A 14,940-nucleotide genomic window follows, 5' to 3' on the forward strand; every position below is an offset into this window, starting at 1 on the left:
TGTCATGGGAACAGGGGCAGTGGAAAGGGGATGCGAATAGCTGAGAACTCAATTCTGGGTGGAACAGGTCTTGGCGTAAGTTCCCCTGGCTCAGCCAGGCCTCGCAGGAGGCACCGCCTGGCTGCCTAGGTGCGAGGGACACTCTGTGATCCACACATGCTTAGTCTCTGGGACACAGGGAAAGTTTCTGCTCACTGGCCATCCTGGGCGCAGCCCTGGTGACAGAGGACCTGGGCTCAGCCACTATTTCTTTACTTCCAATAGGATGTGCTTCAGTTCCCTTCCCGCTGCGGGGAGCCAGTGAGGATTTCAGGGAAGGGGACATTTAAAGCTGGGGACAATGGAGACGAGGAGATGAAGGTGGAAATGGGGGGAAGACAAAGGGAACAAAAGGACAAAAATGTATACAATAACAGAGTCCTAAACTTGTTGAGGAAACCCTGGTGGTATAGTGGTTAAGTGCTACGGCTGCTAACCAAAAGGTCAGCAGTTTGAATCCACCAGGCGCTCCTTGGAGACTCTATGGGGCAGTTCTACCCTGTCCTATAGGGTTGCCGTGAGTCGGAATCGACTCGACGACAGTGGGTCTGGTTTGGGTTTAAACTTGTTGAAACCCATTGCCGTCTAGTTGATTCTGACTCATAGGGACCCTATGGTGTCCTGGAGGCTGAAAAGCCCAGAGTATGTCTGGGAAAAGGCCTAAGGAATAATCAAGAAGGAAAGATAAAGAAGGAAGATGCGAGGACCATGAGCCCCAGCTCTGTGGTCATACAGAACTGAAATGCTTTTTTATTATATTCTTGAATAAAGTTTCATCTTTGCTATTCTTATTGTTTAAGACCAGTTGAATGGGACGTCTTAGATTGTTCTCTAACAGTGCCTGAGTCTTCATGAAGTTTTATTTCCAAGGAACACTGGAACCATTTTAGCAAGCAAATGAATAACACCTCTCCCGCCTGGGAGTTGGCCACATTTATTAATAAGGGAAGCAGCAAGGCCCGGGGTCAGAACAGGGGCCACTGGCCAAGCGTTGGGGTGGAGGCGGGAAGCTCTTCCTTTCTCTGAGGGAGGGGGTAGGGGGTGTGCAGGAGGACCTGGGATTGGGGTTTGGGAAAACTGGGTTCTCATCAAACTAATGCTAGTGCTTGGCTGCTCTTAGGGAATGCCCTCCCCTATTTGGAGCCTCAGTTTCTCCATTTGTGAAAAGGAGGCATTGGTGTGGACAATGGAAAGATCCTTTACCGTAGTAACAAGGTTATGGATCTAAAGTTGTTTTCTATGTCTATTGATGACAGCCATAATAATAACAACAATAATAATAAAAACCAGTTGCCATCCAGCTGGTGACCTGTATGTGTCAGAGTAGAACTGAGCTCCATAGGGTTTTCAATGGCTGATTTTTTGGACATGGATCAGCAGGCCTTTCTTCTGAGGTCCTTCTGGGTAGACTCGAATCTCCAACCTTCCAGCTAGCAGTTGAGTGTGGTAACTGTTTGCACCACCCAGGGACATAATAACAATAACTAACACTTACTGAGTACTTAATACTGTTGTTGCGTGCTGTCAAGCTGATTCTGACTCATAGCGACCCTGTGTGACAGAGCAGGGTTTTCTTGGCTGTAATCTTTACGGAAGCAGACTGCCCCAGCTCTCTCCTGTGGAGTGGCTGGTGGGTTTGAACTGCCAACTATTCCGTTGGTGTTACTACTAAAAATGTTGTTGCTGTCGAGTTGATTTCCAACTTGTGGCGACCCCATGTGTGCAGAGTAGAACTGCTCCATAGGGTTTTCAAGGGTGTGACCTTTCAGAAGCAGATTGCCAGGCAACTCTGGGTGGCTTTGAACCACCAATCTTTGGGTTAGTAGTCCAACGCTTAACCTTCTGCACCATCCGGGGACTCCTTCCTAGTGCTAAAAATAGTTAACATTTATTAAGTGTTTAATAATAATAATATTCATAGTAATAACAGCTAACACTTACTGAGCACTTATTATATGCCATACACTATTCAAAAAACTATATTATTAACTCACTTAAACCTTACACCAATGCTAGGAGGTGGTACTAGTTTTCTTTCCATTTTACAGATGAGGAAACTGAGGCACAGAGAGGTGAAGTGATGTGACGGGGCAGGAGTTTTACCTCTGGCTCCACAGTCCTCGCCCTTCACCGCCAGGCTGTGCTGATACTGTGACCTCCAACATTTATTGTTTCCTTTCAAAAACTCTCCCTGGCACATTGTCAGGGACAGTCATTTTATCCCCTTCAATTACAGTAATAGATATACTAATAGCAACAACAATAGCAATAATTATATTAGTGGAAATAACAATAACAATGGCAACAGTGACTAATATCCATTGGTGCTTACGCTTTACCTAAAATCCCTTCAGTGGCTTCCCCTTGCCCTAAGGGGACCCAAGGACCCACTGACCCATCACTGTCCCTTCAGCTTCTCTCTCCGTCACTGTCTCCTCACTCTCCATGTCCTGCAAACTGTCCTCCTTCTAGTCCTCCCCTGTGCCATTCTCTGTTTCACCTCAAACCCAAACCAAACCAAACCCACTGCCCTTGAGTTGATTCCAATGCACGGTGACCCTGTAGGACAGAGTAGAACTGCCTCATAGGGTTTCCAAGGCTGTAAATCTTTACAGAAGCAGACTGCCACATCTCTCTCCCTCAGAGACGATGGTGGTTTTGAACCACCAATCTTTCGGTTAGCAGCTGAGGCCTTTAACCACTGTGCCACCCGGGCTCCATTGCACCTCAGGGCCTTCTGAAAAATTAGCATTGAGAACCCTATGGAACACAGTTCTACTCTGACACACTTAGGGTTCTGTTATATGCTATATGCACTGGGCCAGCATTTCTCAGAGTTGAATGTGGACTTGAATCCCCAGGGCTATTTTTTAAAACACAGATTCTGACTCAGTGGGTCCAGATGGAGCCTGAGATGTTGCATCTCTAACAAGCTCCCAGACACGGCAGATGCTGCAGGTCCGTGGACCACATCTTTGAGTAACGAGACGCTAGAAGACAAAGTGAAAGTTGCAGGCACCTGTATGCACAGTCACCACACATGGGACTGGTAACTGGCTGGTTCAGGGTTTTGTGGACAACTAAATGAAACGTAGGCGTGGCCACTGGTGTTTGAGATGTTACAGGACGGTGAACACCTCCTAGCGAAGTTCCCTAAGAGACAGCGCAGCCTTCCTTCAATTTGCCTAGAAGTGGCATTCCGGGAAAATGTGATGTTAAAAAAATGATTTTAAAAATGTCAAAAATACTTCGTGTTCATAAGAAAAACAGAGTTAGGCTAAAAGTAAAGGCAAAGATCATTTCAATGAGATTTCTCTCGTGTGAGGGGCATTAAAAAGTCATGAAGAGTACAGGAGGATTCCTCCCTGTGTGTGACCGCCTGCGCATGGTAGGGTATTTAATACACCTGCCACTTATCCTCTAAATGCCCACAAGGCCCCTCAATCAGTGTGTCATTAAAAAGCAAACCCGTTGCCGTTAAGTCGTCTCCAACTTAGAGGAACTCGATAGGACAGAGTAGAATTTCCCCATAGGGTTTCTAAAGCTATAACCTTTACAGAAGCAAACTGAAGGAAGGCTAGGCTGTTTCATAAAAACCAGGAGGTGTTCACCGTCCTGTAACATCTCGAACATGAATGACCACAGCCGCGTTTTGTTTAGTTGTCCTCACAACCCTGAACCAGCCAGTTACCTGTCCCATTTGTGGTGACTGTGCGTACAAGTGCTGCAACATTCACTCTGTCCTCTCCAGTCTCGTTACTCAAAGTGTGGTCCATGGGCCAGCAGCATCGGCCGTACCTGGGAGCCTGTTAGAGATGCAGGATCTCAGGCTCCACCTGTGTTTTAAACAATACCCCTGGGGATTCGTGTACAAATTCTATTTTGATAAATGCTGGCTCAGTGCGTATGTCGTGTAACAGAACCATGTAAACATATTATTAAAAAAAAACCCCGGTGGCACAGTGGTTAAGTGCTCGGCTGCTAACTGAAAGGCCAGTGACTCTAACCCACCAGCTGCTCCATGGGAGAAACATGTGGCAATCGGCTTCTGTCAAGATCTGTTGTCGTTGTTGTTAGGTGCTGTTGAGTCAGCTCCGACTTATAGCGACCCCGTGTACGACAGAACGAAACACTGCCCAGTCCTGTGTCGTTCTCACAATTGTTGCAGCCACGGTGTCAATCCATCTTGTCAAGGGTCTTCCTCTTTTTCACTGACCCTCTACCTTACAAAGGGTGATGTTACAGCCTTGCAAACCCTATGGGGCAGTTCTACTCTGTCCTATAGAGTCGCTATGGGTTGGAATTGACTCGACAGCAATGGGTTGGTTTAATGGTAAAATCAAAGAAGAACTAGGACATTAGGACATTAATTCATCATAGAACAGCATCTATTTGAACATATATAAGTTGTTGGGCCTTATATGTCAAATCACTATAGGATCTTCTAGGGAGTGTTACCAAATACTGGTGTGAAAAAGAGGGCTTGGCTCTGACTGGGCAAAGGCACTGACCTGGCTGATGCCCTCAAATGCCCTGAGCCCTGCTCCTGTCAGGATCCTCTGGGCACAAGTTATATAAAAAGATGGTTGGCTCAATAACAGCAAAAAAAGACCTAAATTTAGCCTTTATTATGTGTCAGGTCCCCCTCCGAGCCCTTAGCATGTACTACTTCATTTAACCCCTGCAACGACCCAGTTAGATAGATCATTTTACAGGTGAGGAAGCTGAAGCCCAGAGACATGAAGTCACTCGCCCACGGTCAAACAGCAGGCAAGGGCGGAGCTGGGCTGAGAAGCATAATCCATTGCCATCGAGTTGATTCCGACTCATAGTGACAGAGTAGAGCTGTCCCATAGGGTTTTCAATTCTTTAATCCTTATGGGAGCAGATAGCCACATATTTCTCCCTCAGAGCAGCTGGTGGGTTCAAAGTGCCGACTTTTCAGTTAGCAGCCGAGCGCTTTAAATACTGCACCACCAGGGCTCCTTGAGAAACACAGGGTGCCACTTATTAGATGTGTGATTTTGGACAAGTCACTTAACCCCTCAGTTTCTCCACCTGTGAAATGGGGCTTATGATAATGAGATCGCTCTCATGGGTTGTTGAGCCACGTATACAGCAGGCACAACTTGGGCTGTTGTTACATGATTAGTACTATTATAGTTAGTCTCTGGATTCCAGAGTAGCCCCACTTACTTCCTCCGCCGATGCCGCCGCTCCTTGTCATCCCTCCGGGCTTCTGTGTCATATGTGGCCGGAGGGCCATGCCGGTGCCGCCTCCTCCGCTCTCCGCCATTGGGCCCCTCGCCCTCGCCCTCACCGCTCCGGGCTGGCCGGCTGCCCTCGCGGTGCCGGGGCCTCCGCTCGGCCTTGTCCTCCAGCCCCTCCTCCCCTGGCCTCCGGTGGGGCCGGTGCCTGCGGGACTCCCCGTCAGCCCCTGTGCGGGGCGAGCTGCTGCGGCTCTCTCTGCTGGGCCCCTGCCGGTGAGGGTGCCTCCGGTGGGGGTCCGCAGCCTTGGCCCGCTCAGCCTCGCCCTCCCAGAACCCCGGCTGCTCTAGGCCCTCCCGGGTGTGGTGGTCCGACTCGCGGCCATAAGGACCCTCCCGGCCCAGCTCGGTCTCCTGGCTGCCAGCCCAGGGCCTCCGGGCGTCCAGGCCCCCTGGGCCGCTGGGGTCCCGGGTCCGGTCGTGGTAGCGGGCCTGTTTCCTGAGGAAGTCCTCGGCACGCTGCTGGCCGAGGCGCTGGTCCACCGTGGGCTCGGCTGCCCGGCTCTTGTTGGTGTTGTTGTTGCGGTTCTCCTGGGGGTCAACTACCAGCGGCCGGTCCAAGTGCGTCTTCATGTCAGGCCGCAAGTGCCGGGCGTAGGAGGCCTTCCAGCGCTCATCGGGATCCAGCTCGTTGTACAGGGCCTCCCGGCTGGCCAGCAGGTTCTGCTTCCGCATCTCGCTGGTCCGCTGTTCCCACACGGACTTGGTCGTCTTCTGATTCTTCTGTTGTTCTTTCCTGCAGCGGAGGGCAGGGCGTCAGAATACCACAAGACAGTGAGGCCCAGCGGAGAGCCTTGGCCTAATGGGGTCTCAGCCCAGGTAGGTGTCTTGATTTGACTGGATATCTCATTTTAAGGGGCATGTTGGTCCATTTGGGTGCCCTAGCCTGGCTGGGTGACTCGGCTTAACGGGCATCTTCACCCGGGTTTCATCCACTCCTTTTCAAATTTCCGCACGTGAACTCCTGGGGACAGCTATGATGTTCAAAACATTTTAACCTCTGAGACGGCCACTCATAACGGACACTGGCCTGGAGCACGTTCGGGAAGCCCCTGCAGTGCCTGGCAGAACCCCCTCGGTTTTGGTCATGGGGAGGTCTGGGGGTCCCAGGGAGAGACGGTGACAGCTAAGGGGAGTCTTGGGGTAGGGCCTATTTATTAGCTGGTACGAAGCAGCCAGCGGGGCCCCACCTGGTGGCTGTGGAGATTTTCCAGGGGTTCATGTGCTATGATATTTAAGGGACTCAGTTTACAGGCTATCAACTTCTACCGGCGCTCTCCTAAACTTGGCTGCCTGGGAGTGTGCCTTCCCGGACTCCCTCCTTCTGCACTGGGAAAGAAAGGCCTACCCTCCCCCAGTGCCCTGCAGAGTGCAAAACCCTCAGGGCCACCAAACAAAGGCACAATTCAGAATACTGGTGTCAGCGAACCTCTCTGTAATCAAGACACCATAGCTCTCCCCATCTCACCACCCACATCTGATCCATCAGCTAAACCTGTTTGCTCCACCATCACCATCTGCCTAGAACCCAGCTATATTCCAACACTTCCTTGGCCTCTGCCCCAGTCCAGTGCCTGTTATCTCTTTCCTGTGGACACCTCTGTCCTGATGGCCAGCTCGGCCCTCACCCCTGCCGCCATGCCCTGTTCTCTCTATGGCCACTAGAGGGCGCCTGTGAGCACCTGAGTCAGGACATGTCCCTCCCCTGCTCAGGACCCTCTGTGGCTCCCACCTCACTTAGGGTAAAAGCTCAAGTCCTTCCTGTAGCCCATGGGGCCCTGCATGACCTGCCCCATCACCTCCGTGCCCTCACCTCCTCCCACCCTCACACCTGTTCACTCCCTCCAGCCACACTGGCTTCTTCTTGTTGGACATACTAGTCCTACTGCACCCAGGTCCTTTGCACTGCTGTTCCCTCTGCCTGGGATTCTGTTCCCCCAGAACCCCCATGGCTCCTCCCCCCCTCCTTCAGTCCCTGTCGCCTTCTCAGCAAGGTGGTCCCTGACACCTCTACCCACACCAGCAGTAGCTCTATTACCTTCCAAAACACTATCTACCTATAACTCACTGTTTATCTTGTTTATTGTCCATCTTCCTGACTAGCATGTTAGCTACACAAAGGTGGGATTTTTCCCGTGTATGCTGTATCCCTAGCGATTAGGACAATGCCTGGCACACGGTTGTTGTTAGCTAGCATTAGGTTGGCCCCCAACTCATGGCAATCCCACAAGCAATGGAATGAAATGCTGCCTGGTCCTGCACCATCCCCATGATTGATTGTGGACTGGACTCTTGTGATCTATAGTGTTTTCACTGGCTGATTTTTGGAAATAGATTAGCCTGGCACATAGTAGGTGCTTAAAAAAATCCGTTGCCATTGAGTCGACTCCAGCTTATAATAATCTTATAGGGCAGAAGAGAACTGTCCCATAGGGCTTCCTAAGCTGAAACCTTTACAGGAGTAGATTGCCAGTCTTTTCTCCTGCAGAGCGGCTGGTGGGTTCGAACCACTGACCTTTTGGTTAGCAGCTGAGTGCTTAACCACTGTACCACTAGGGCTCCTTAAAAAAATTTTTTTTTTTTTTTGGAGTGGAAGTGGGTGGGAGGGTAGAGGTACCTCTTCCTAACACTCGACCTTGTCAGGAACTCCCCATCCCAAATCTTTGACTGGGAGGCTGAGGGGAGGCAGCCTCCTGGGGCGAGGGCACTTACACAGCTATGGACATGTTGGCTGCGGACAGAGGACTCACTTCTGCCACCTCCTTGGCTTTCTGTAGGGCAAGTTTTTGGTTGGCTGCCTCTTCTTCTTCTTGTTCATCCTAAAAGGCACACAAGATCTCTATTCACAAAACATGAACTAGGCCTTGGGGCTGCACCTACTGCTGATCAAAGGCAACATCTGAAATATTTAAAAACAAGTTTGGCCGGGTGTCCACTAAAGAGAATGAGGCCGGCCAAGAATGGACACAGATGCTGGTTAAGTGTACTGTTAACCCTGTCACATACAGGCTCACTGCTAGCCCTATGTTAACATACAGCCAAAAGAAAACGAAAGGAAAAAGAACTCATTCTCTTCCCATGGGGGCGATTTTCCTGTACCCTGTCCCAGTGAGTTAGAAATTAATGATTAATGCAAGGATTTTCTATTCACCCAACTTTCTGGGCCGTCTGAGCTCTCTGAACCAAGACTTTCAAAAAAAAACACCTACTAGCCCCCACATGCAGCAATGTCTGGTGTCCCCTGGCCCATGCCATGCACTGCCAATAGCTCCCAGAACGAGAAATGAGAGAGGAAATTATATTCCCAGCCTCCCTTCCATGGGAGGGCAGGGAGGGCAGCCGGCCCCTGGACCACAGCCCTGTCCAGGGTGCTGCTTGTTGGTTAGGTTCAGAAAGGAGGACAATGGGGGAAGATGTTGTAAAAATACATACAGAAAAAGACGTTTTTTGGACTTTTAATCCATCTTCAGCCTTCATGCAGGGCCTCATTCGCAAAACAGAAAAGCCAACAAAGAAAAAGCAAAGAAAAAGAAACGGACAGAAAGGAACCTGCCAATAAGAAAACTCATGCGGTCGCAGGGCACCTGTTCCCCTGCACTTGGACTCTCTGGGGCAGGAAGCAACCTTACCACCTCGGAAATGGGCAGATCAGGGCACTCTGCCAGTGGCCACACGGAGGTGGGACCCAGCCAGCCACCTGCTTCCTCCAGCATTCCCCCTCCCAGCACCACATCCAGTGCTTCTCAAAGCTGAGTCCCTGGAATACCTGGCTTCAGAAATACTTGAAATGCAGATTCTTGGGCCTCCTAAAGGTCTACAAAACCAGGGCTGAGCCCTGGAACCTACATTTCCAAGTTCCCAGGTTGAGTACGAAACACACTCAAGTTTAAATACCACTGCACAAGGATTATGAGCACAAGCTCCGGTTCCAAATGGCCTGGGTTCAAATCCCAGCTCCGCCACTTATTAGCTGTGTGACCTTGGGCAAGTCACTTAACCTCTCTGCATCTCAAAATTTTCAATTCTCTCCACCTTCTCTCCTTTAGTACTTATGGCCATCTGACATGCTATGCATTTTTACCAATTTATTGTATTTCTTGTCCGCCTTGCCCACTTGAATATCGGCCTCACCAGGGCAGGGATACTGGTCTGTCTTGTTCACTGCTGTGTCTCTGGTGCCTAGACCAGGGTTTGGCACACAGTAGGTGCTCAATAAATGCTTTTCAAATGAACAACTGAACCTGTAAAATGGGGCTCAGAGAACTTGCCTCCTGGGGACTCTGTGAGGCTTAAATGAGATTAAAACATGTCAGGGGCCTAGCAGAGTGCCTGCCACACACTAAGTGTTTGAGAAGTGCTTGTGGAAGGATGAAGGAAGGAACGTGGGCAGGAGGAGATGATCCATACCTCACAGGAGGGAGGTGAGTTGCCTTCCTCCCTCCTTTTCTCCTTCCACAGTGCCGAATGCCCGCCCACCCCGCCTCCCTGCCACATCTGCCCCTGCAGATGGGCTCTGGGAACGTGGATCAGCCTCAAGGCCCCCATGGTGGCCAGGCCCAAGGCTGCCGGGCTTGCGATGGTGGAGACTTCCGTTTCCCCCCACTCAGAGCTGGGCCGGGAAACTCTCTCCCTCCTGCCAGGGCCAACAGATGGAGGGCTGGCAGCCGTCTGCTCAGCTCGGTTCACTTCCATGAATGTGTCCTGAACACCTTGAAGTACTGGGGATGGGCCACAGAGCTGAGGGAGGCTCTGGGGTGGGGAGGGAGAGCCCACTCATGTGTTCTTAATGCCACGGGGCAGTTGGGGAGAGGCTTAGGCACCCACTATCCCACTGCAGAGAGCTGAACCTCTGGAACTCTTTTCCCTGGGCATATGGGCTGGAATCTGGCCCTGGTTTGCCTCCTTGCTTTGGTGTCTGTGCAGTGCACAGCCTGCACACCCATCCCCAGCAGCCATGCTCGTGGGCTAGCCTGTGCTTTGGAAAGCAAAGTGTGCCTCCTGAGCCCATCAGAGGCGACCCTGACTCCCTGGGGGTCCAAGAATGCCACAAAGGGGCATGTGGCAACAGGTTCCACATCGCTGTGAACACAAACTGAGCTGCTCCTCCCATGGGCCCCCACCCTGCAAATTCTCTTCTGGTCTTGTTTCCTCTGCTCTGCTCTCCTGGTTCCCAGCTGTGTGCGTGGCCATGGGTAGGTCAGTGAACCTCTCTGGGCCTCAGTTTACCCATCTGTGAGATGAGGATAACAGTAATCCCCTATCGCCCAGGCACACAAGAAGTGCAGCTGAACTTGCTGCTCTGCTGCTGTCATTTTTATTACTACTTGCTTGGCCGATGCTCAGATGAAAGCTGGTCAGGTGTATGGGTAGAGGGACTGGGCTCTGGAATCTGGGCTCAAACCCCAGCCCTCCCTTTATCAGCTCTCACCCAGGGCCTAGGTCATGGCAAGCAACCGACAAGGGCTGCCTTTATTGAGTACTTACTGTGTACCAAGTACTGTGCTGAGCACGCTACATGGATAGAAAACTGCTATCTGGGGGTGATCCTGCCTCTCTGAGCCTCAGTTTCCCCCTCTGCAAAAGGTGATAGCAGCACTCTTTGGGTAGTCTGTATCACGTGCTTGGCACTGTGAGTATCGTGATGTCTTCACTGCTACCACTCAGGGGTGAAGTCTGTAGGACTTTCCATCCGGCCATCTCCCAAGCACACAGGGACACACGCCAAGCCCCAGGTCCTGAGTGGGTTGTTTGCCACCTGTCCCCAGCCCCACTCTGTCTCCTAGTAGGCTGACCTGCATGGGTATCCAGACCTCTGTCTGGAGGCCCCAGCAGGAGAGCGAGGTTGGGGCATTGCTTGGCCACTCTGTGCTGTGCATGCTCTGGGTCCTCTGAGGTCCTGGCACCCGAAGGAAGCCCCCCCGCTCCGCACTTCCTCGGCTCCAGATCTTGCTGGGTCCCACACGCCATCCCCTCCCCTGACTTTTCAGGCCTAGGTGGTGACAGCACTCCTGTTGCCAGTTGGGGGGCAGTGCCACCCCTTGCTGGCCCCCTTGGCCCTGTTCAACTCTGTAAATGGACCCCTCAGCCAACTCCAGTGGAGCTGGCCATCTGTTTCCTGTGGTGACTCTGAGGCCCCTTCCCTCCTACCCTCCCTCTGCCGGGGATCATCTGGTTTCTGGAGGGAGGTGCCTTCTCCCTGCGTGGTGTGTCCAGGGCAAAAGCTCGGCCCCACCCCACTCCTGTGCTCTCCTGATCTGCCATGAGCAGGTGTTAACTTTGCCAGGGAAACATCCTCCCACCGCCTCCACCTTGGTGAGCTCCTGGGCGTTGGCCAGGTTGTCCACGGCGATGGCCAAGAACACATTCAGGAGGGTGTCTGCAGATGCCAGTCAGGGAAAGAATGGCTGCTGGAGGCACCGTGGAGCCGCCGTTTTGGGCTCTGTGTATCTGGGCCCCTCATCCCTCCCTTGCACCCCCATGCACTCTGCTGGGGCCCAGGCTGCTCCCAGCCCAAGGATACAGTTCCCGAAGAGCGTCAGCACGATGAAGTAGATGGAAAACACCATGCCGCCCTGCACGCCCCCCTGGGACTTGATGCCGTCATACATAACCTCGTTCCAGTCCTCGCCTGTCAGGATCTGAAAGGTGAGGGAGAGACACACAGCCAACCCCCTCTCAGCCACGGGCCCCGCAGAGACGCCACTGCGGAGCTGGAAGCAGCCTGCCGACCCCCGACCTGAGGAGTCACCACGAGCCCTGCCCAGGCTGCGGTGTGGAGTCTGGGTGTCAGCTCCTCCTGTCTTCTCCTTGGGGGTCTCATTTTGTTTGCTAGTGGAAAGAGCTGTCCCTGCACCGTGAGGCTCTAGCCTGGTTTCTTGGCCACTGTGACCCTGGAGGAGTCACAGGCCTTTCTGTAACTCCACATTCCCTGGTGTAATAGAGGATTTAATATCTACCATTTACATTATTCATGTGGACAGGCTACTATGGGTAAGATGCAAATGTAGCACAGGGCCACGTTTGGGGTCTTCCTAAGGCAGACCTTGAAACGGGTTCGAGTGCAAGTGGTTCACCTGGCAGGTGACCCCAGGCAGCACCAACAGGGTGGTGGGGAAGGGAGGTGGGAAGGAAAGCAGCCCATCAAGGATGTATTAAGGAAGCTCCCACCACGGGCAAATGGGGTGCAATCCCTCTGACGACCTCTGGGAGGCAGCAGAGAGCAAACACCTCAGAGTCATCCCACCCAGGGGCGAGAGAGCTGGGGGTGGGGGCGGGGGATGGGGGGTGGAGGTGGGGATTCACTAGCATGCTGGACTTCTGGGCCTGGGGGCAGATTGGGTGCCAGTGACCAGAGAGCACCTTGGACAAAGGGTGCAGGTGCTGGAAGTAGAAGCTGAGCTGGAGAAGTTCGGTTGAGGGGATATACGTGGAGTACCAACACGGTCTCCCACAAAAACTCCAACTTCTCTCCTTTGCAATATTTCCATGAAGATAAAGTAAACATGCAAGAACTTCATAAACTTTAAGGGGCTAAAGCAGGGTTTTCTAACCTCGGCGCTATTGACATTTGGGGCTGGATCATTCTTGGTGGTGGGGGCCGCCCTGTGCCCTGTAGGATGTTGAGCAGCATCCCTGGCTTCTTCCCACTAGATGCCAGTGGCACCCCCTCTCCCCAGGTGTGACAACCAAAAATGCCTCCAGACATTGCCAATTTCCCCAGGGGTATAGAATCGCCCCTGGGTGAGAAGCCCTGTCAGTGATCACTACTATCAACGTGAATGCAAACATGAAAAGTGACTTTAGCACCCACGTGAGGGCTCTGAACTTCAGTCCACGGAGAGTTTCCTCTCCACACCCCCCGAACCCCGTCACAAACCACTCAGCCAGGACAAGGGAGAGGAAAATCACATTTCCTATACACCCCTTGTCCCCAAAGACTAATAACCCACTACAAAGCCTCTGCAGGTTCCAGCTAGGCCACACCTCTGGGCACGCCCCACACGGGCACAGAAGTTGTCAGGGCGACTGCCCAGGGCCTACCCTTTGCCCTGAAGTATGGGATTGGGGTCTTCAGATCTGAGGAAGGAGGGAAGGCAAACCAGAGGAGTGGGGTTCAGGGAGGCCCCTCAAACACTCTAATTTTCGACACTAAGAGATGCCTGCCCACGGGTTGAGGTGAAGGCCGTACCTGAAACACCGTCATTATTGCTGCTGGAAAAGTGTCAAAGTTGGTAGGAGGCGTTCCTTCATCAAAATTAAACCTGCGGAGAGGACAGGCACGTCACGAGGGCCTGGCTCAGCAGCGAGGGGGATACCCTGGGTGGTCTCCGGGCCCTGCCCCTCTGGGCAATGGACATCCGGGCCATGAGGAAGAGGAAGGAGGTGGGTGTGGGTCTCTGGACGCAATGAGTGAGGGAAGAGGGGGCGGGGGGGGGCTCTGGGCTGGACCCCAGGGAAGCAGAAGTTGGAGATCCCACCGGGCACTTACTGGCCGCCAAAGAGCTGCATTCCCAAAAGGGCGAAGACTACAATAAAGAGGAAAAGGAGGAACAACAGGCTGATGATGGATTTCATGGAGTTGAGAAGAGAGACGACCAGGTTCCTGAGAGACGCCCAGTACCTGCCGATAGAGGGGGATCAGGCAGTGCCGGGGAGCAGAAGACCGGGGGGTCAGCGGGAGGCAAGGCCTACCCACAGGGCCACCTGCCTCGCCAACCCAGCCCCTGCTGGAGCGTCCAAGAACCCTGCAGACTTACTTTGTGACTTTGAAAATACGCAATAACCTGAGAGCTCGTAACACGCTGATTCCAAAGGATGTGCCAGGTTTTATGACGGCCCAGATGACCTCGAAGATGCTCCCGATGATAACCTGGAAAAAAGGACCTGTGTGGTGCCCAGGGACAATGTCTGGGCCCCTGCACTAGCAAACATCCTGGGCCTGAACCACGCAAGAAACCAGCCTGACTCCCACCCCCAAAACAGAGACAGGGTGAGGGTCTCATACCCTCTCATTCCTTCTCTTTTTATTAAGAGATCACACAGACCAAAGAACCCCTGGTACACATAATTACAATGTGAATGTCCACGTAACTACCACCTAGGCCAAGAAATAGAACATGTCAGTATTCTGGAAGCCTCCAGGAACCCCTAGACATAAAGCCGAGACATATCTCTTAGACATAATCATCCTGACTTTTGCAACAACCATTTCCTTCCATTTTTTTATTTACTGAGGTGGAACTCACATAATATAAAACTCGCCATTTTAAAGTGCACAGTTCAGTGGCATTTAGGACATTCACAATGTTGTGCAACCATCTCCTCTATTTAGTTCCAAAACATTTTCATCACCCCAAAAGTGAACCCTGTATCCATTTAGCAGTCACTCCCCACCTCTCCTCCCCTTCCCGCCAGCCTCTGGCAACCATTGGTTTATTTCCTGTCTCCATGGATTTACCTACTCTGGTTATTCCATATAAATGGAAACATACACAATGTGGCCTTTGGTGTCTTGCTTCTCTCACCCAGCATATTGTTTTCGAGGTCCTTGCCTTTTTTCTATGGGGTCACTATGAGTTGGAATCAACTACAAGGCAGTGGGGTTTTTTTTTTTTTTTTTTTGGGAGGAGTGCCT

The 14,940-nt window shown here is 52.1% G+C and overlaps 1 protein-coding gene across 1 annotated transcript in view; it reads right to left on the reverse strand.

The window, feature by feature from the left end:
* The window catches only part of CACNA1A (calcium voltage-gated channel subunit alpha1 A), a 134,222-nt gene that overhangs the window by 84,111 nt on the left and 35,171 nt on the right, over nucleotides 1-14,940 (reverse strand). The window contains exons 8-14 of the mRNA XM_064280777.1: nucleotides 14,063-14,175; nucleotides 13,795-13,926; nucleotides 13,495-13,567; nucleotides 11,827-11,944; nucleotides 11,615-11,682; nucleotides 8,019-8,125; nucleotides 5,236-6,042 (exon numbers count right to left, since the gene is read on the reverse strand). Of these exons, the coding sequence (XP_064136847.1) occupies nucleotides 5,236-6,042; nucleotides 8,019-8,125; nucleotides 11,615-11,682; nucleotides 11,827-11,944; nucleotides 13,495-13,567; nucleotides 13,795-13,926; nucleotides 14,063-14,175 (1,418 nt within the window). The remainder of the gene's footprint in view (nucleotides 1-5,235; nucleotides 6,043-8,018; nucleotides 8,126-11,614; nucleotides 11,683-11,826; nucleotides 11,945-13,494; nucleotides 13,568-13,794; nucleotides 13,927-14,062; nucleotides 14,176-14,940) is intronic.

Source organism: Loxodonta africana, chromosome 3, assembly GCF_030014295.1.
Source record: "Loxodonta africana isolate mLoxAfr1 chromosome 3, mLoxAfr1.hap2, whole genome shotgun sequence".
Taxonomy (NCBI): domain Eukaryota; kingdom Metazoa; phylum Chordata; class Mammalia; order Proboscidea; family Elephantidae; genus Loxodonta; species Loxodonta africana.